Raw genomic sequence first — 21,897 nt, 5'->3', positions numbered from 1 at the left:
TTTCCCCCCCCTTTAGCATCCGTAACATCCTGTGGCTAGGAGCACTGCAGCTGACCGACCGATGTGGAGCTCTGTTTGCTTTTTGCTTTGTGCAGCTGTTTGGTTGATGTGATAGAGGTTAAGCAATGACTGCACAGGGCTCTTCCAGACCTGCAACGCGCAGCCCTTCCCATGCTACAGCCTGGCCCTCGACTCCAGGAGCCCCGAGCAGCAGGCTGTACGTGCAGAACTAACACTCCCTTCCCCAAAATGTCATGGTGCAGTTACTGCTCCCACCTCCCTCAGCCTTTCTCCCTGCTAAAACTGTACAGAAAACAAACGCAGAGTGATGCTTTCAGTGGAGATGAGCAGCAAGCTGGAGCCTTTCAGAGATGCAGAGAGGAAAGTGGCCCCACGAGGACATGGCCCTGCCGCAGCACAGCTGCTTGAAAGGGATGTGGACAGCAAAAGCCCAGTCAAGCAGGAGAAAAAGTGTACAAGGATGAAGCCATAAAGTAGGATACAGAGCACAAAACCTGTTAAAAGGCTCTTGAAATAACTGGCCTAATTTCTCTACGCTTTGTTTTCCATTTGGCTGCAGGCACAGCAGTGAGCTGGGCGCTGCTGAGTGCAAGCAGAGGGTCATGCCCAGGCACTGGGAACTGAAGGCCTGGGCTTGGCTAAACCATACCAAGGAGGGGTCCCTGTACCAGGGCAACCAACACCGAAGGCTTTGCTAGAGCAGATCCACTGCAGGCAGCCTGCTCCTCCTGCAGGAAGCCTTCGAGCTGCAGCAGGTACCAGTGAGCTGCTCTTCACACATTGCCCTCCTCTCCCCACTGCCAAGGGTTTTTGTACACCCAGGAGAGGGATGTGGGACTGTGCCAATAAACAGCGAGGAGATGCAGCGTAGTTCCTGCCACTGCAAGCAGCTCCAAGCAGAGCAGAGTGGTGTTTGCCCTACCACCACTTCCAGGGTCACCCAAGCAAGCAGCATCTGCCAACCCCCCTCTTAAGAAGCTATGGAGAAGGCACAGACAGCACAGTAAGGGAAAAGCACAGACAGGCTGTGATGTGCAGGCAGCAGCTTGCTAAGAGGGTCACCGAACAGGAGGAAGGAGGTATGTTAGTGCAGGGAAAAAAAGAGAGTCAGAAACAGGAGTAAACAAGGAGGTTTGTTCTTGTTAAGTTTATTGGCATCATGTTTGTCTCTTTACATAAGAGCTCAGCCTACGTACTAGAATGTAGACCTCTGGAAAACAGGTAGAAGGGCTCCATTTAAGCAAGCTACAAACGCAAGAACAAATACCAGGAGGAAAGGAAGAGAGGAAAGGGACTAGATTGCCAAGTTTTTCCATACCAAAAAATCCAGATTAGCAGTCAGTAAGAAGAAAGGGAAGGTTCGTAGTCCAGGTAATTCATTGAGAAACAGCTACCACAACCCAGGTGGGAGAGGTGCTCCTTCCACAGTACAAAGAGCCACTGGCACACCTCAGCTCTGGCTCCTTCCCATATTCGCTCCAAGATGTTAGGAGTTAAGCAGTAGGGGAGGTGAACAAATGAGGTCATTTCATAGCTGTATTTAATTTCAAATCCAATAATCCAGTGTGCATATCAATGCTGTTATGCAAATCTGAGAATTTAGATACAAGGAAGCCAGACAGATTTTCCAGAAGATGAAGCCTCTTGGCCTCAGAACAAGAAGGCTTATGTAGTTCATCTCTACTGTACAGAATACTGCCTCTATCTGGACTCTGTGTTGCTAGCACACCACAGTTCACAAGTGTCCTCCTCACTTTCTACACAATCTGTGTTTCAGTACTTGAACATGTAATTCAGGAATTTTACACTAATTTATACATTTTTAATTGGTTGCATATATTAACATGTACTATAAGATTTTTCCTAAAGAAGCATTACATAATACATGGATACTGTAAAAAGATCTGATTAGTTAAAAGTAACAAGCATTAACAGAGATACATACAAAACTCAACCTAGTTGGACTGAGTGCTGAGCTTGCAATGAACTATAGGTAATCAGCCTTTCCAGTTGCAGCCTTCACAGGGGAAAACACAAGACAGTTAAAAATGTATGTAACTTGTTACACAGATTACCTGTAAACAGTTCCTCTCCGTTGGACACCTGGAATTAGATTCAGTTCCAAACATACATAAGAGTTTCCATTTTAAACTAAGAGAAAGGTCTGTTACCATGAAGTGTGATGTGGATGGTGCGGGGATGTGAGCTCTGAAGTGCTGGACTCTCAGATGCTCGTGGGAGATGGGTGGATTTTGGCAGCTGGAGATGGAATTTTTTTTTAATTTTGTTTTTAAACACAGAAGAGGGGCTGTGTGTTTGAAGGCCTAAGTGTGATATTTGTTTGTGAAGGACTGTGCTCAACCCCTCCCTCTTCCCTCAGCAGCTGCAGCTCTCCGCAGAAGCCTTCACTCGGTCATTCTTGTCTAGTTTGATGGGTTCGGGGAATTCATTGTAAAGCTCCACTTCGGTTTCCTAGCAGGAGGGAAGGGAAGAAAGGCAAGAGTTAGTGCCACAGCTCTACGGACAGTCCCTGGCATGCACGGGGCCATTCTCAGCTGGGGAAAGCTGTGGGAGAGCCCAAACCTCCCCAACTGCCTGCCCGGGCTGAACTCGAGGCAGAATCAGCACCAGCAGAGGGCACCCACCAGCCCCTTCCTACCTGTTTAAGTGCATTTCGTGCAATCGTCTGGAAAGCTTGTTCCACATTAATGGCCTCCTTGGCACTGGTTTCAAAGTAGGGGATGTTGTTTTTACTGTAGCACCAGGCTTGCGCCCGTTTTGTGGTGACCTGGGTGGACAGAGAGCAGCGTCACCACCTTCAGCCTGACACAGAGGGGGCTTGGTTTCCAGGTCAAAGCCAGGGACCACCCCCTGGAATCCCACCTGAGCTAGGACAAGGGTTCTGGTCTCATTAGAGCTATAGCCTTGACACAGAGCTGTTCCACACACCCAGTTCCAGTTCTAGAAGCAGAACAAGGGCTGAGCAGCTTTTCCACAGGCTTGAGCCTGCCATAGGCAGGGCCAGCCCCTGCTGGAGCACAGGAGGCAGCTGCCTGCACCAGGTACGGTCAGCCCATGGCAGGGAGGATGAGACCACAGGCATGGACTGCTCAGGCACCATCAGCACAGGGAGTTCCTCCCACAGTGGTTACTCAGCAATACCAGAGGAGAATCTGATCTTTAATCTACTCAAGGAGCTGCTGCAGGCTCTCTACTGCTGGGCAGGAGCATGTTATGCACAGGGGTTGAAACCCCTCTAGGTAGAACAGCCTGAAGAAACTCTCCCCCAGTGCAATGCAACAGCAGAACCACACATGCACCTTCCACTCAGGTAAACCTCCCGTGTTCCTACAAGGTCTCCCACTCCAGCAATTTCTTAAAAAGGCAGCTAGCAAGTCACAGTACTCACTTGTCTGTTTTCTAGGTCAATCTTGTTTCCCAGCACAACAAAAGGAAAGTTCTCAGGATCCCTTGGACTGGCCTGAATGAGGAATTCATCCCTCCAGCTGTCTAGGGTTTTGAATGTGTTAGGGGCCGTGACATCGAACACCAGCACACAGCAGTCTGCTCCCCTGTAGAAGGCAACTCCCAGAGACTGAAACCGTTCTTGTCCCGCTGTATCCCATATCTGCAGCAAAAGACAGGGTAGGTGAGCCAGCCCTGCTCCAAGACACCCAGACCACAATGAGGGCTCCCCACTAGGCATCTAGAGCCCCTACCCCTCCAGAGAGAAGGAACACCTAAAGGTTTGGGATCTTCTGCAGGAACTGAGTCTCATAAGCAAGAAATGCCCTTCTAAAAGTAGAGATAACCATTTGCATGTCCAGCCTTATCAGTGGATCACTCTTTGGACAAACAGGACTTAGGGATTGGGGCAGGCAGGGACCTGCCTGCAGCACTGGGGTACCAGCACAGCCCAAACTCTCCGCTGCTGGCTACAACAGGGCTTCTGCTGCCTTGCTGTCAGCCTCACCACGGATAGATGGAAGTGTCAACACTAGGCATTCACAGCCTGGCAGGTTAACACTATACCCACAGGAATCAGGGTGGCATGAGTATGGCCTGAAGAGCCCTTTCCCAGCCCTTCCCAGTTCCTGAAGGCTAGGGGAGTGCACCTTTCTACCAAGGGAACGTACACTGACGGGAACAAACACTTCAAACTGGGCAAAGCTTCCCTTTGCTGAGCCCAGGCAAGCTGATCTTTGATTTCCCTTGTCAAGCCCCTGTACAGATTTGTGGAGAAGCCCAGCAGCAGCAGCTCAGTGCAGGCAGGATTCACACCCCATGCACTGCCCTGGGCCACCCTGGAGCAGATGCTTCCACACAAACGTGGTCCAAGCACCCCTCGCAGGAGGAGTCGCTCCTTACCTGCATTGTCACTAGCCTGTCATCCACCATGACTTCTTTTGTCAGGAAGTCTGCGCCTATCGTAGCCTTGTACTGGTTACTGAATTTCTTGTTCACATACTGGTTCATGAGCGATGTCTTCCCCACCCTGTACAGGAAGACAAAAAGACTAGGTAGGCTGCTCCTACAACACAGATTGCATTAATCACTCTGAAGAAAACATCCCTCTGCCCTTCACCTTCCATCAGAGCCTCCTGGCCAAAAGGGGAGGGGGGTCAGGGGAAACACACCCACCTCGGCAAGGAGGGGCTTTCACAGCAACAAATGCTGGGGCCACATAAGAATTTGAAGAATTAAGGTCTTGAGAAACCCTGCTTCCCAGTCAGTGATCAGATCACTGGTAAGCAGTGTGCTTATCATGAGAGCAACCTTAGAAGACGAGGTGCTCCACCAAATGATGAAACCCACTGAAAATAATCAGCCTTTTCAGAAGGAGCTGGAGGAACAGGGCAGGCTCAGCATGGTAACAGCTGACACACACATCTGCAGGGGCCTGGAGGTGGAGATCCTCCTGAGAACCAGCTCAGAGGGCTCACATGCACTCTGTGGCTGAGCAGCACTCCCTGATCAACAGCTTGCTGGGCACAGTGGTGTAAATAAGCCAGGTGTCAGGGGAGCAGGTTGCAGCCTGCACAGCAAACCCATCACCTGTACCAGAGGAGCAGCCTCCTTGCTCAAGGGAACAGGACAACAGAGCCTTACTCCAAGGGATGGCTCTACCCAGATCAGATACCAGCTAAGCAGGTGGCTTCAGTAGAAACTTCACCTCTGGCAGAGGTAACATTTTAATAGTCAGCCAAAATTGACTATTAGGTGTGTGTTTTTTTTCCCCCCTAATAAAATTAAAGGTTAATTTAACACCATGCTGATTCTCCTTGCAGAGAGGCTATCCAGTTCTGCTCCCATGGTCTGCCTTCATTTCTCCTGTTCAATACCAGGGAAAGGTTTCAAGGTGTTAAATTCTGGGGACACATTCAGGACAGGGGGTTGTGACATGCTTAGAGCCACAAGGTAACGCCACGATGCACAGTGGCAGAAAGCTCTCCTCCCAGCACTGCTGCCTTCCCACCGTACAACCGGACTCCCCCCAGTCAGAGCACCCCAGCAGGATGCAGGTCAGCAGCTGAAAGCTCCCCCACTTACCCGGAGTCTCCAAGGATGATGACTTTCAGTAACACTTTCTTCCTAGAAGTCATCTTTTAAACTGGAAAGGAAGAAGAACACCGCCATCAGACTCCACTGGCACACCACTCCTCAAGGCAGCAGGCTCGGAGGCCGGGCACCAGACTCCCAGCAAGGGACCAGCAGCTGGCACAGCCCAGCACTGCTGAAGCTGGACTTCTTGATTCAAGGCTTCACTCGAGCAGAACCATGTGTTTGCCCACTTCACTGGCAAGGCCATGTCAGAGCCACTCTATGGGCAAGTGGCTCTGGACTTGCCACTAATGGTCCATCCAATTAGTGAGAGTGAGAGTTGAGCTCTCACTGTTACTTGTCCCCAGGTCTCACCCAGATTTGGGAAGCTACAGCAGGCCCCCAAAATATTCCTGGATGCTTTAGCACAGCAAGAACAAGCATAAAGCCTTGCTACCAGCAGTTGAGCATGACTGCAGTCTAGCATGCCCTTCTCCCCACCTACAGGGAAGGGATAGGACAAGACATTCATTCTCTCTTGCTGCTGAGGCTTGATGAGGTCCCAGATCCCAGTCTGCTTCCCCTTGGCTTTCCCTAGGGAGCTTTGCAGGCTCTCTCCAGAGCGAGGAGCCAGAGGATGGTTATGGCTGCGCTACTTTGAATGCAGAGACCTTTGACACATGCTCTGTGTTCCCATCCCTTAAATAGGGACTTGGCTGCCCAAAAACTCTCATCCTGCCACACCAACTCACATTCATTCTACTACACAACTCCTACTCCTCAGGAGCTATTCCTGATTTTCACAGCTTAAGGAGGGCTCTGCTTTGAGAGCAGCAGGGATTGGAGCCTCTTCTGAGCAGCCTGGTCCTGTGCACTGCCTGGGATATGCAAGAGCCTCAGCTGAGAGAGACCTGCAGCCTGCTCCATCCCACTGACGGAGGAAACAACATGCTCCAAGCTGTAGAAGCTTCCTATTAGATAAAAAACTAGCTGCACAAAGCCTTAATCATCAGGCTTTGAGCATTAGAGGGGCAGAGCTCACCATTTCAGACCTCACCACCAGGGAGGGCAGCAGAAGGCCTCCTGCTGCTGTTACGGGCAGCGGTGCACTCACAGCTCAGCCCTGTGGGACTGAGCGGGGAGAGCAGCCCATGTGAACTCCACGCAGACAGCACCTCCTGTGTTTTCAGAGCCTGCAGCACAAGCAACGCTGGTGCTAGCCAAGCCAGAGACTCCGGCAGCACAGTTGGCCCAGATGGAGCAAGAACAGCAAGCAGGGCCCCGAAACCACTTCAAAATACCACGCAGTGAGCCGTCATGGAAAACATCTGCACAGGTTCAAGCCCCGGGTGAGAGTCACCTGTTTCCCTCGAGACAGGGGGTAAACAACTCACCCCGAGGTGGCTGTGCCAGCACCCAGCACGTCCTGCTTCTATTTTTCCTCCGTGTGTTTTTAGCCTCGCCTGCCATCAGCTGCTGCCTGCTGGTATTCAAAGCAGCTTTCGACAGGTTGGCAGCCGTTCCCGTGCTCGGGGAGGGATTTGTAGGGCCCTGAATTGCAACACTCCGGCACAGGGGAGCCTCGGTGCCCAGGTGCAAGGTGGCTTCAAGTTCCACCACCAAGCGAGGGGGAAACGCTCTGTCAAGTGTCATTACCTGGGAAGCAGCTCGGCTGAGGAAGGAAGCTGAATCAGACCCCGCACCGCCTGCCTGTCATAGTTTGCCATCCACCCAGCGGTGTGCAGGGCCATTCCTGCCTGACAAACACCTCGGGTGATGCATCGGATGTGAGCCACAGCACCGCCAGGCTGCTCAGCTCCGTGCCTGCCTTGGGGCACGAGACAGCACGAGGAGCTCAGCTCTGCCACACACCCGCAGTGCCCAGCTTCCCCACCCCGTCCTACTAAGCCTGCCCTACACTTTTTAAGCCCAGTCAGCTGAAGGAGCGAGCCCTCTTATTAATCTTCTCATTACAGGTAGAAACAGACCCATCACCAAGTTACCAGAGGAAACCATGTCTCCCGGAGCCTTCCTAGAGAAGAAAACCCTTCTAGTTTACATAGCATCAAGTCGCTCTCTCCAGCACTGCTTTTGCTGTTTCCCTGATCCTTATCACAGCCTGCATGGCTGAGCAGGTCTCCAACACCAATACCAGCCTTAGAGCAGCTATTTGTGCTAAACAGAGCTTTGACTCATCCCAGCAAGATCTGAGATCCAGATGGATCTGAGATCCATGAAGAGTGAAGAAACCCCATTGCTTTACCCAGGGTTTCTGATGATTTTACCTGGGGTTTCTGATGAAGCAAGCCAAAGGGACAAACTACTCCAAGGACAGGACACCGTAACTCTCACATTGTCCCCAGCCACAATAAAGAGGCTGGGGTGCTGGGAACAAAAGCCACAGGACCTTCAGCCCACCCCAGCAGTAAGAAAAGCCTTACCACAGCCTCCTGTAACACCATGCAGAGGATTTGGGGCCTTCAGCCCACGCTAAGCCAGCAGCAGACACATGATCTTCCAACCAGAGGATGCTTCCACACGTGGCAGCTCAGGTACGCCCAGAGCTACCTCAGCTGCTCGTGGTTACGGTGCCGTTGCTGTCAGTACAACGGGGCACACAGCCCACCCCAGGCCAGGCTCAGCACTCAAGGATTTGCTCGCCTGGAGTCAGAGGCAATTTGTGATGGCTCACGTGGGAACATGGGCTGCTTTCTGCATTGCACAGCGCTGAGTAGACGGGCTCATCACTGCCTTGTGTCCCAGAAACAGAGCCCGCATTCCTGCTCTAAGCTACACGGATCTCGTTTCTGATGAGCACGGCTAGTACGAGACGAAGGGAGGCTCAGGACACAGCCTCAAAACAGATGAGGTAGGTTTGAATACCTGAACCTGTCGGGTTCAAGCTGTCAGAGGAGTTTCTCCAGACACACCTGCAAGAAACATCGAGTTACTGAGTCAGCCTGAGACAGGGGCTGTGCAGGGCTCCCCCTGCTCCTGCACAGAGCAGGCTCAGTGTAAGCATCACCACTTTTGATCTCAGCCAAGTCAGTGGCATCCAAGTCCCAGGCTATTTTGCACTCCATGTGCAGCTTGCCTTGCTTTACAGCATGATTATTCTAGAGCAGCATCCTGCAAGAGACACGTAAGCCCTTAAGATGGCAGTGTGTGAGCTCACACGGGGCTCCCATCCAGTCCCAGGAGCATTTCTGAGCAAACACTTCCTCTTCAGAGAAAATCTTGAAGAAAAACCTGCTTGCTAAGATTAGATCCGAGACACCAGTTTTGTTTTTACACCGTGCAGTCTCTTGGAGAGAAGTCACCCGCACAGCAGCCTCCAGCACACCCACCCAGCCCCATGCAGGAGCTGTCAGAGGCCTCCTGGCAGAGCCCAGTCAGCATCATCCCTCCTCCTGGCCTTACTGGTGCCAGAGGAATGACACAGCTGCCTCTAGCACAGCAGAGGAGTCCTCCTGCGCAGTGTTTAATGCCTGCCCCTCTAAGGAAGCCATCCACTGGCAGTGTGGTGACCCTCAGGGGATGAAGCCTGGTATAGCACGCCTCCTGGTAAGGTTATTTATTACCTGGCCTGCTGGAGCAGCACGGGAGAATCCCTCACGTCCAACCCGCACGTGTTACTGGCTTGGCAGAGCTGGGGGAGAACCAAGAACTGTCCAACAAAGCTGTGCGGCAGCAATTGTTCAGATGCAAGAGCAAAGAGTCGGTGCCAAACCTAATTAGACTTCCCTCGTTGCTTCAAAGGCCATGACAATTGTCCTTTCTTCTGCTCCATTACGGCAGCTGGTTCAGCTCAGAGCAGAGATGGATGGGTAAGGACTCCTCAGAGGCATTCACATGCGTCAAGTGACAGTGCAGGCACCTCGATGTTAATTAGCAACAGCAGGAGCGTGCACTAGTGGCCCACCAGATCTCAGCTTCATGGGATGTTCCTGTCCCAGGCCTGCTGCTGGAGGTGCTCAGGAGCAGCCCTGGGCAGGGGAAGACGCTCGCCTCCATGGAAGGAAGACAACAGCTCCCTGCATGCTGGCTTGAAAGCTGCTGGAGCAGGCTGCACTGCTGCAGCTCTGCTATTAAACAGCACAAATCCCAACCTGAACTAAAGCAGAGCACCCCAAGCAGAAGCTAGAAGAGCTGGGCAATCTGATCAGAAGTTCTCTGCTCCTGCACCTCCCACCAGAAGCCAGCAGAGCTGGAACACGGCTGCTAGACTGCACGGCTCCCCTCGTGCCCTCTGCCAGGGACATCTAGCACTACCCAGCAGTAGGTGAGCATCAAGCAGGGCTCACCTCACAGCACCTGGAAATGCAGAATTCCACTCTTTCCCTTCTCCAGGGCATCACAGGGCCTTCAGCAAAGGGCTACACCATCAGGAAGTCAGGATAAGGCAGTACCCCACAAAGGTACTGATAACCACAGCGGGCTCAGCATAGAGCAGACTGTGCTGAGGAAGAGCCATCCCTGAGGGCTGGAAAAGCAGTCTTGAAAAAAGCTTAGTCCTGGAGTGCAGGCTCAGTGTCCTGAAAAGCAGCTCCATGTGTTTCCGACACAGAAACGCTACCCCTGCTCGCTCCTTTCTCGCATGGGGGAGGCTGCCAAGCATTAAGCCTCTGTACTACACCAAAGAGTTATTTTTATTCCCTCTTCCAATGCTTCTGCATTTCCTCAAGGAGGCTGAAGCTAGAGAAATGATTCAGGACCAGCTCAGCTTGAACCAGCTTCTTCCCAGAAGGGGGAAGCTCCCCGGGATGTGTGGCACCCCAGGAGGCCGTGCTCAGACCTCTGTCCCCTGAGGGGAGATGCTCCTGGGTGTTTAATCTGCTCTTACAGGACCTGGCACAGATGTGCTGTCTCCTGCTGGCACTTACCATGAGCAGGCGTTTCCTTTCCACCAAGGAAAACCCCACATTTAGTGGGGCCACGAGCTGGCTTCATGCCCGCAGCAAAAGCAGCTGGCGAGGTATCGCTGCAGCAGCTCCCCAGAAGGGTTCGCTCCGCTGCCTGCTGTATCAGGAGCATCTCAAGAGCTGCTTCCCACCTCCTTCCTCCCCACACGTTGCTGTTCTAGCACACATTCTCTCCTGCTGGTGCCCGGCCAAGAGCTGAAGCACAGCTCCTCGTTTCCCTGCTCAGGAGAAGCAGCCAGGCTGCCTGCTGCTCGCTGCACTTTCCGCAGGAGCAGGCTCCTGTCCACTTGGTGCCTTTCCCAGCCAGTCCTGGGAGACAGGAATTACCTCTTTCAGGAGCCGGCAGCCTCAGCTCCACTTTATTTTCTGATACCTTGTTTAAAACATCACATGGCGAGCTGTCAGGTGTGGCTATGCTGCAGCGTTCACTACCCCTGAGAACCAGAAGCCTCACCTTTGTGAAGGAAGCCCACAGCCCCACGTGCTGCCTAGCACAGTGACACGGCTGGGATCAAAACAACCTTGAAACACATTTCAGGAGCCCACAGGAACCAGCTTTTTAGACTCCAGCTGCCTGCAGTGAATTCCCCTCATCTGGAGGGTGGAGCTGCAGCCTCCAGCACAGCTGCTCTAGCACCAAGCTGAAGAACCAGCCCCAGCTCTCCACCAGCAGCTTCAGGGGGAGCACCAAGCTGGGGCAAGAAGCCAACTGGCCTGCGAGCTGGCTGCTGGGTGGGTGTGATGCCTGCACACACTGCAGCCTGCTCCTAAACACCAGGCTAGGACAGCTCCGTGCTGAATAAAGAATGATGGGGACAACCTGGGGAAACACACAGGAAACCTCGCTAAAATACAAGAGCTTGGGAACAGCCCTGAGCTGAACAAGCTCATGGTGTGATCAAACAAGTGGCAGAGCAGAAGCTTTTTGCTCCTTCCACTGGCAATAAGGTTTGAGCTCCTTTAAGCACGGACATACCCTCACTGCCCAGCTCCGGGGGCTGCAGGCCTCCCCCAGCCATGAAGGCTGACCCCCAGAAAGGGTCAGCCCTCCCTGAGCAGGGTCCCAGCTCCTGGGAGGCACCAACACACATGATTAGTCAGGCTCAGAGCCTGAGCTCTCAAAGCCAAGGTCTCCAGTCCAAGCCTCGCTGCTTCACAGCCCTGCTACACCTCCCAGCACTCCCCCAGCTCAGAGCTGTTCTGTGTCTGGGTGCGAGATCTGGAACTGAAGAAGTTTTGTTGCTCCAGAGCTGCCGCTGAGCTGTGACCGCCCTAGGAAAGGCCAAAGAAGGGAGGACTGACCCCCACCCCAACAACCCAGCAGTGGAGCACAGAAACTGATCTGATGGTTTAGGTATCACCTCTTATGAAGGTATCACATTGATCTGATTACATGGGCAGAAAGTGGGAGTGAAACAGGCACAGTTTGCTTACAGAACTGAGGCAGATGCCTCCCTGTGTTTTGTCAGCCCTCCCTAAAGGTCTGGCAGCTACAGGAGGACTTCACCGAGGCTGCTTCACCGAGACATCAGCAGCACACGCAGGCTGAGAGATGCCCTGAGCCCGAGGAAGGCAGCACGCAGCATTCCTGGCGGTGAAGGCAGCCTTCCCAGGTGGATTGTGCTGCTCCTCAGCAGCCTGAGGATGACCACCACCACCTCCAGAGCCAGCAGCAGGTATTCTGAGGCTGCTGTGCACAGGGCAGGACTGCAGGCAGGCCAACAGCACAACACCAGGTCCAGGACACTGTAGGTTTGAGGTGTGCTGTCACCCAGGGACCTCGCTGTGCCCCCTCCTCCCAGGGGAAGCAGCCCCCCTGTGAAATCCTTCAGGATTTCAGGTAGTTCCCAACCAACGCCGCTCCTCCCCAAGGATCGGGCTGCTACAAGAGCAGGCATGCTTGCTTTAACTCCCCTCCCCCTTTATCAGAGCGAGCTCAACTTCCCCTATTCTGCCCTGGGGGAGACAATCTCAGGATGTGGGAGGAGAGTTGAGCACATTTGCTGGCTGCTGGGAGACACCAGGCAGCAAGCCATGCGTCTTGACTAAGGGCCTTGCCTACGCGGAGCCCTTCAGCTCCACCAGCACAGGTCCACGTTGCCGGGGCCTCTCCCAGAGCAGATCTCACACAACCCAGCCACGGTGCCTGCACAGCCCGGTCCATGAGGCCACAGCCACCCAGCCAGGAGAGCCAGACGGGTCCCAGCAGCCCCAAACGAACGGGGACAGCCCTGCACCCTTCCCACCCCACACGCTGCTGGGTTTGAGGCTTCCCAGCAGAAGCTGAGCCTGAGAAGTCAGAGCTGCAGGTGGGCCAGGCCATCGAGGAGCAGTGATGTTGTGAGGTCTTTATCCACTAATATTTTTCAAGCTCTCGGATTAACTCCTCGTTTTGTCTCCAGCTCGCTGAGATTTTACACATTCCTGGCGTGCTTTCAGTTTTAGGGACACAAATAGGAGGTGTTAGATAACCTTTGCATTGAAGGCGCAGCCCTGAGACCTTGTCAGTGGTAAACAAGCCTCGTTTATCTAGTCCTGCCTGCAGTTTTCCCCAGTTCCTAGAAACTGGGCAGGAAACAAGTGACAGGGGAGGATTTGCAGGTTCAGGCCTTGGAGTCCCAAATCAGGGCCTCAGAAGGGCTGCTGGACCCCACAGCTGAATATTGACTCTCCTTCAGCACCAAGAGCCTGGTTGGAGAGAGGGAAAAGCTGACAGGAGGCCCCAAATCCAGGCAGATGTGGAGGAACACGGAGCCTTACCCCAAGCAGCTACTGCAGGTCTGTGTCCTTGGGACCGAGCCTACTCCTGGAGCTGCCTAACTCCAGACCCCGCAGCCTAAGAACTGCGCCTGGGGTGGCGCCCAGCCCCGATCCTGCACATACCCCACACCTCTGGCTGTGCTCACGGGGTTGGCAGGGCAGGAAGGACGAGTATTTCAGTCCCGGTCGGCGAGGGCAGCAGGCAGCTCACCGCGACAGCTGAGTCAGGGCCTAGCAAGGAATTCCTGCCGGAGACTCGGTTTCAGGCTCGCGCTTCACACCCCGGTGCCTCTCGCCCAGCTCCTGCAGCAGGAGTTTGCCAGATCACTTCTTTATCCCCCACGGAGGAGCAGAACAACCTCACAGAGGTGATTCGCAGAGCAGTGCTGGTGAACTGTGGCCCCTCCAAGGGGGAAGGGGAGAGCTGGAGACACCTCGCTGGGTCGCAGCCGTCTTGCTGCTGATGCTTGAGACAATGCTATCGCCGAGCCAGATCCTAGTGCTGATAGCATTATCGGTGTCTGGAGCCGTGAGGAGACACCTGCAGAGCCCAGTGACTCAGTCCGCTTGCAGGAGGTGAACACGGAGCAGGTTAGCACTCCAGGAGATGCTGCTGCCCAGCAGGGACCATGGGCTCCATGCAGACTCCCTGCAGGGCAGAGCCAGCTGTGGGGGCCCAGGCACTCCAGCCAGCAGCCCCTGAAGGCACTGCCAGCTACCTGTGTCACCCTCACACACCCCCTAAACAGCCCAAGTGACCAAAGCTGCAGCACGCAGGGAGTGAGGACAGACTGCAGAGAAACGCTGCTCTCCTTCAGTGAGGATATAAAGATCCACTCCATTTCTTTTAGGAATTCCTGCTTGAAACTCAAGCAGCTGCAGCTCGCTATAGTAAGTCACCTGAAGCTGACATTTTAAGTAGTTACAGGTGGGCAGGAGAGCAGAGCACTCACTGCATGGAGTGCCTTTAAACCGCACCAACAGGACTCTGCCGCAAGTTTACACTTCAATCCAGCTCAAACAGCACGCCCCTCCCCAAGTGCAGCCACAGCCTCAAGAGCAGGTTCCCTAGCACAGGAATCCAGGACTCTTCGGGCTCAGCTCCACACCAACACACTCCCGCAGCCCTGGCCAGCTCCTTTCCCTGTCCCCAAGCGTGAGTTAGCAGCAGCGGTGTTGACACAGCTCCTCGCTGGGGGCTGGCACCCAGGAGGAGGAGCGGTGGCAGCAATGACATCAGCGCAGCGCAGGGCGCAGCGGCACGCCGAGGGCCGGAGCAGCACGCACGCCACCAGCAGCCATGTGATAGGGGGGGATCCCTGCACCGCCTGCTATTTCGGAGCAGTGCAGGCGGAGCCGCTGACCTTGGGAGCCCCTCTGGAAGTTGGAGTTGAGCCGTGTGTGAAAGGGAGAGGGACTGGAGGGCTCTCCGCTGGCTCTCGGCTTGTTCCCCGTGCACAGTCTGTGTTTGTCGGGGTGCACAGCCCAGGTTTGGGTCAGCACCAAAAAAAACGCGCCTGTTATCCCCAGCCCCGGGTCACCACCCAGCCCAGGAGGCCACTTCAGAAGGCTGTGAGGGGAAGGCAACTGAACTCCAACTGCAGCAATTAACCAGCAATTATCAGAACAATGCTGCGTGAGGAAACATTTCAGCAATCCAGCCCCCAATAGTGTCAGACACACAGCACACAAGGCGCAGGCTGCTAGTGCCCAGCCAAACACAGCACAAATTCCTTCTCTCCTGGACCCCATTACACTGAGGCAAGAAGCCCCCAAGCCCCTACAGCTCTGTGGGGGATCCCAGCATCAGGCCCTAGGAGGGAGGACTGCAGAGGGGTCCAGGTCACAGCCGAGAAGCCCATAGGACATCAGGGAACACAGCACACGAGGTGAGAGAGTCCTGTGCCTATCAAGTGACCAGCTGACTCCAGCACTGAAAGCACTGATTCTAACAGGCTGGACAGCAGCAAGTGTGTGATCTGTGATCCCAAACACCCAGCAGCGTGTTCAGAGGATGCAAACACCCCGGTGCCCTGTGCTACAGCCTCCGTTCCTAAGCCTGGGCTTGCCAGGCACTGAAGCATTCAGCACAGCATCCCAATCCAGCCCAGGCAGCTTTGTTTACAGCCAAACGGTAAGTTCTGCACCAACCAGTCTCATTTTCACAGAGAAGTCAGACAAAATCCCATCCATGTTGGAGACAGAGCTATAAATAGTTGTGCACAGATGGTTTGATACTAATTGTCATGTTTCCTCAAGGACGAGCCCTGCCAGAGATTTGCTCCGACAGGTAACTCGCGTGACCTTCTGAGCCAGGAGCCCTAGGAAGGTGCCTCAGAAACTCCACCTGGTAACCCTGCTGTCCCCGGGCACTCATTTTGGGTAGGAAAGCAAGGAAAACATCTTCTGTGGGTGAATACAGGGGAGAGGCTATGGCAGAGCTGGTACATTTTTCACTTCCAGGTTACAATGGGGATGTTTCCCTGACTGCCTGGGCTGCTCTGTGTAGCCTCTGACCCATGGGAGGTGGCAGAAGGGCAAGGATGCCCACAGTGTAGGCACTGCAACAGTTATTTAGGCATTTAATTTGGACCCTTTGCCTTTTAAGGTCTAAGTCTTACCCTGCCTGTAGGATATTTCCATGTAGGACATGGACCACTGCATGACACCAGACGCAAGAGGCAAGTTTAACATAACAGCAGCACGAAATACAGCCACTCTTTCAGGCTGTATTGGTTAAGAACAAGAAACTGCTACTGGATTTTAAGTTTCCCCTATTAAGGGGTCAAATTAGCCTCTTCTTACAGCTCTCCTACCCCGGGAAGATTAACCCAACGGCACAGGGAAGGAAGGGCAGCCCTTGGAGCAGCAGCTCAGGGCTACTTTGACTCAGGCCGGGCACGGTGGGCCTGCTCACAGCTCAGGGAGAGCAGATCATGTGTTCAGTCAGCTGTTGGAAGTCACAAGGAGGGGGGGGGAGAGACAAGTATACTTGTTCTTCCTGAATACGTATGGCGATGAAGCCCTGATTATTAAACAAGAAATATTCAAATGACTCCACCCACTGCAACCTCAAATACAGCTGCTGAGAACTGAGCACATTCACTCGGGCAGCCCAGCCCTGCTGGAAGCACGGCGAGGCTCCAGCCTCTCTCGTATTCTCCCTGTAGCACCAGAACTCAACACAGAACAGCCACAAACCATGAGAGCCTTTAAACCATGGCCAGGCAGGAGTTGTTCCCAGCCAGTTAGGTACTGCTCCCTCAGACAGGGAACTTCAGCCTGGCCCAAGGCCCACACCAGCAAGCCGAGTCCCAGGCACAGGCCAGAGGTGGCAGGTGCTGGGAGTTTTAAAGCTTCCAATTAGCAGTTATCAAACAAAGGACAGATTGCTTACAGTGGGGAGGACTTTGTTCTGTCATGTGTTCCCAGTTTACATATACAGAGCTGATACACATCCCGGCAGCTCCGCTTATCAGCAGGTGTTTGTTGCTTTCAGGAAAACAGCACTGAGAACTCCAGCTCTGCCTCAGAGATTTCAGAGTCACTGGGTAACACAGACTGGTGCGGATGCTGAGGTTACCTCTCTTACTTCAGACTACGGGGGTATTTTAAGCAGTCCTACCACTAGAATAATTCCACTATTTACAGGAAAAGAAGCAGTTACCTTAAACACTACACCCAGGCACTTCCACGTTTATTACCCTCAATATGCTCAGAGCTCTCTACCATACCTATGGCTGAACTCACCCTGTCACCCACCCGCAGCCAGAGGCGCCCCCCCATCCCCTCAGCCCTGACTCAGGCTTCACACACGCCGAGCTCCCCTTTCGCAATAACTGCCAGCCTGCCAGCTTCACCCCACAAACCGCTCCGAGCGCCCCCGCTCCCCCTACAAGCGGCCCCCAGCGCCCACCCCCGGCCCTTAACACCCCCGGGCAGCCCCAAAACCCCCCCTAACAACGCCCCCCCGGAGCCGAGGCCGCCCCAAAAACCTCCCCGGCGGCTCCAGGCCCCGGCACCGCCGCCCCCCAGCGCCCACCCCCGGGGCTCTCCCGGTTCCTTTGTTCCCGGGCCCGGCTCCCAGCGGCGCCACCACTCCCCTCCCCCCCCCCCCCCCCCCAGACCAGGCCCAGGCCCCACAAAGGCCTCACCCCGCCCCCCCCCCCCAACACAACCCCGCTGCCCCCCCCCCACCCCTCACAGCCACCGGGAGAGACCCGTGAGGCTCCCCCCGGTTCCCCCCCGCCTTCCCCGGTGCCCCCGGGCGCTCCTCACCGCGGTGCGTGTGGTGCCCGAGCCGCCGCGGCGCCCGCCCCTCAGCCTCGCTGCCGCCCCGCCGCTCGCCTCGCTCGGCTTTAATGGGCCCCCGCCGCCTCCCCGCTTTCACTTCCGCCTCCCCCTCCGGTAACTTCCGGTCACGGGGCACGCCCGCCGCCGCTGACGTCAGCACGCCGCCCGGTAGCCGGCGGGGGGGGGGAGAAGGGAGAGGAGGAGGGGAGGGGCCGTGAGTCACGTGACCGCGGGCAGCCGCCATCTTGTGGTGGCGAGGGCGGGCGGGGGGGGTCTGAGGGGGGGGGGGGCGGCTCGGGGCTGGCACCGGGAGGGGACCGGGTGGGGACCGGCCCCGGGGCCGTGTGGGGGCTGCTCGGGGTCGCAGCCACCCTGTTGTACCGTCAGGCACCAAGCACCGCACTCATCGCCCCGTTATCGTGGCTCTGGCTGCCATGGAAGGTGTAAAAACAAGCATTTACAAAAAAGTGATGTGTAAAACCAAGCATTTATGGAAAACGGACATAAAAAGCCAAGAATTTATGAAAAAGTGAACCCTAAGGGCCTGCCCGAGTGGCACCGTGATCCCCATCACCTGGAAACAAGAGCACACCTTGGGCAGGTGCAGCCAGCTCCAACCCTGTAATGCCTGCAAAGTGCTTTGAGATCAATGCCATGATGTCACGCCACCTCTTAATATCATTAATGAGCCTGAATATCATTAATTAGTCCTTTCCGAGGACTGTCCATCACAGAGCACGCAGGTGCGGGTGTTATGGTGTCCCACCGCTCAGCAGCTCCAAGGGCAGCCCAGCCTTGTCCTCGTGCTGCTGCCGGCTCCTGTCCGACCCTGCCCGCCTCACTCGGGCACTATACACCAGTTAAAAAAAGGAATGGACAAAAGAGGAAAAGCATTGCTTAGTAAAATGATGGAGAAAAAAACTCCCAAAGATGCATAATTTCTCTGGAGGAGAAGGACTGTGATTCTGTGACAGCATCTTCTCTGACAGCACTGACCACCTCAAATACTATGTTTGGTTTTAGGCTCCTCACTACAAGAAGAATATGGAGCTGCTTGAGCACATGTAGAGAAGAGCAAGCTGGTGAAGGGACTGGAATTATGAGGAGTGACTGAGCAAATTGGGGTTGTTTAGTCTGCAGAAAAGGAGGCTGAGGGGAGATCTTATTGTTCTCTGCAACTATCTGAAAGGAGATTGTTTCTCAAGTGACAAATGTTAAGACTTGAGGAAACAGTCTCAAGTTGCACCAGGGGAAGTTTGGGTTGGAAATTAAGAAGAATTTCTTCATGGAGAGGCTGGTTAAGCATTGTTACAGTCTGCCCAGGGAAGTGGCAGTCCCCATCCCTGGAGGTAGTCAACAGATGTGTGGATGTGGCACTGAGGGACGTGGTTTAGTGGTGGCACTCAGTAGGTCAGGTTGATGGTTGGAATGATGATCTTGAAGATCTTTTTTTTGACTTAAACGATTTTATGATTCTCAGTCAGCTCAGCCCCAGGACTGCAGGCCCTGGGCACGCCAGCAGCCGGTGGGACAGAGCTCCACCACTCACTTGCCCATCCGTATTCCCTGTAACAAAGAGCCACATGCTGAGCTGTTACCAGCAGGCATCAATGTTGAGTTACAAAGCGTTCATCTGCTCTCATTCCTAAAAGTTTCATTTTTTCTTTCTTTTTGCACAATACAAAAAAAATCACAAAAAGTGGGTGAGATTTCCTTCTTCCTTCTCTACCGCAGAGCAATCCTGGCACCACCTAATACATAACTTCTGTTACGCAGAGGATAACCTCGCACCGAGTTCCTGTGTCACTTGCTAGCTTTCTTGGCATGACCAACAGCTGTGTCATGCCATAGCTGTTCATGATGAGTTTCTGATCCTTTGTGGGAATCCTGAATTTTCTCAGACTGACAAGACAAAATCCTGCTGCCTTGAGCATACGAATCCCAGTGCATGGGAGAACAAATGTCAGCAGAGAGGTCCTTGCTGTCCAGCCTGGATGTTTGTATTTTGGCACAAATGATGGTTATATTTGCTGTGGCTGAAAGTGAAAAGACAGTGGTAAGAAAGTGGCAAATGGAAGTACCGAGCAGTGGCTCTTGCGTTTTGCCTGGCTGTACAGACAAACCTATGTACACCTCCCCACCAGAAAAACATGTGGCTTGCGTGAAACCTGAGCGAGCAGCACAGCTAATTACAGTAGCCTCTGAAACAAATGGTGACTGCTTGGTAATATCAGAACCCCATGAAACCTTGTAAAAATGGATCCGTTTGAAATCCAATGCCAGTTGTTCCCAATCACTAACATTGCTCAGAAGAAATAAGTTCTCCGCCTTTGAGGGACCTTCACAGAGCTGAGCAGATCCATTGTATTGGAGTGACCAGTCTTTAGACATTCAGCACTGTGTAAATCTTAGCATATTTCATGCGCTCATCCCGCTAAACCAGGAAGTAAGAATGTGCCCAGCTTTGAGTTTGTTCCTTTTGTGACATCTAATCTCTATTTACTAATCTGCCTGATCCAATTAGAGGCAATAAAACATGGTGTGTCTTACACCATCTCTTTACACATCACTGGACCAAAAGGGATCCTCCCTTATTCTTCCCAGTCCATAAAATGTCAGAGTGAGCAAAAATAGCATGGGTAGAAAAACACCTGCAGCGTGCTGATTTCAGGGGGGCCTGCAGGGAGGTCCAGGGACCCAACCTGCACATCGGCCTAGCGATGGCTGTAACTGCTCAGTGAAAACCGACTGTGCCATGATCCTTGTGTGAAGCCGTCCTCTCGAGAGCTTTGCAGTGCTTGTCCCTTGCCATCTTTGGCTTTCCATACCATCTTCCTCAAATTATAATTATAATGATACAATGTACTAAAATTAAAAGGAAAAAAGGGAACTAAGATGCAGCAAACACTCTATCCTGGTTTTGTGCTCTGAGCTTTGTCACGCTTTGCTTTACACCAGTCTAAACCAGATTCTCCCTGCTTCTTCGGGCATTTTGTTCACTACAAATCTGCTATTACATGACCACACATGCATTTCCACTGCTAAGAGTACAGCTGCAGTCTTTTGCCTGCCCTCGTCTCTAATCCCTGCCTGCAGTACAAATACCACTGGTAATCTGCTAATGCTTTCTCCTTCGCACTCAGCTGATTTCTGAGTCTTACAGCAGCAACACACAAAAGTAAAGCACCAGCTCTGGACAAGACTCGATCACCAGACACCAACCACAGGAAGCAACTACAATCACGTTATCTCATGCCGGATCCCTGAGCCACGCTTCTGCCGAGGTGCACAGAACACTGATTATAGCACGAGGGATTACAAGCATCTGTGCTCGCCGATGAAATGCAGCTGCATTTCAACCTCCAGGTTGAACATCTTAAAACACAGAGCACTGATAAAGAGTCTAAATGCTACTGTTGAAGCCTGAGACCCACGCAGCGGGTGGGGACCTGCCTATGGTGCCATGAAGGCAGTCTGTTATTTCTCATACCAGACATAGGAGACAAGCACCTAAAAGAAACGGCTTTGGACTCCTTTCATGGCTTCCCCTTGTTCCATCACAAGTCACAAAACCACCGTGAGGCGATGCCAGCCCCTTCCTTTCATCAAGAGATGAGGGTCCAAACCTCTTCCTTGTTCTGTCTTTGAGTCACAGCCTCCTGCAGAAGTGTTCTGGTCATGGACAGCATGCTGAGTGCAGGGGACATGCTCTTGAACAAGTGCCTACACTGGCCACGGCAAGGCAAGCAGGGAGAAGCAACCACGTGCTGCTGGGCCATGTGTAAAATGGCCACCACGTGAAATGGCCACCACGCAGCCTTGTGCTTACCCCTCTGGCACCACCACAGTTACCTGAAGCTGGGACTGGTGGAAGCCAAATCCCACAAGAAGTTCAAGTTTCACAGCAAAAAGGGATGTTTTTGTGGTCCAGATTTCGGTCTAGAGGCAGAACAGAGCCAATACCCTATTTATGCTACGAGGCTGTCCCACAGAGAGTGACCACCACTTGAGGCCCCTGTGGGACTCCCAGCTGCCCTCCCTGTCTACAGAGGCTCTCCAACAACACCAACGGCTTCCCACTTTTAGAGCCGGTGCCGTAATAGCAGCTAATTAATTTTTACAGCTGCGTTGGCAGCACGCCGGGTAATTTCGTATGATTGGTCTCAGTACTCAAGTGAAGAAGATGATCCAGGGGGTGAAGTAACTTCCCTGAGGCCAGTGAGTCAGTTACCTCGTTAGATCTGGGTCCCTCTAAATAGGGACATTTCTGAATAATTTTTTAAACCATAAGACTTCTATAAAAATAGAGAGCAGTGCACACAGCCAGCACAGAGCCTTTGCAGGCTGACCTTTTTTCAGG

At 53.5% G+C, this 21,897-nt stretch overlaps 1 protein-coding gene across 1 annotated transcript; it reads right to left on the bottom strand.

Moving 5' to 3' along the window:
- Positions 1-1,544: 1,544 nt before the first annotated feature.
- Positions 1,545-17,677, bottom strand: RAB7A (RAB7A, member RAS oncogene family). The gene is made up of 6 exons (XM_068694270.1): positions 17,523-17,677; positions 5,572-5,632; positions 4,390-4,516; positions 3,431-3,649; positions 2,681-2,809; positions 1,545-2,493 (listed from the first exon to the last, which is right to left on the bottom strand). The coding sequence occupies exons 2-6, from the start codon at positions 5,622-5,624 to the stop codon at positions 2,398-2,400; spliced, it is 624 nt and encodes a 207-aa protein (XP_068550371.1). The 5' UTR covers positions 5,625-5,632; positions 17,523-17,677; the 3' UTR covers positions 1,545-2,397.
- Between the last annotated feature and the right edge of the window lie 4,220 nt (positions 17,678-21,897).

This window comes from Anas acuta, chromosome 11 (assembly GCF_963932015.1).
Source record: "Anas acuta chromosome 11, bAnaAcu1.1, whole genome shotgun sequence".
Lineage (NCBI taxonomy): Eukaryota > Metazoa > Chordata > Aves > Anseriformes > Anatidae > Anas > Anas acuta.
This window is presented reverse-complemented; position numbering and strand designations above follow the sequence as displayed.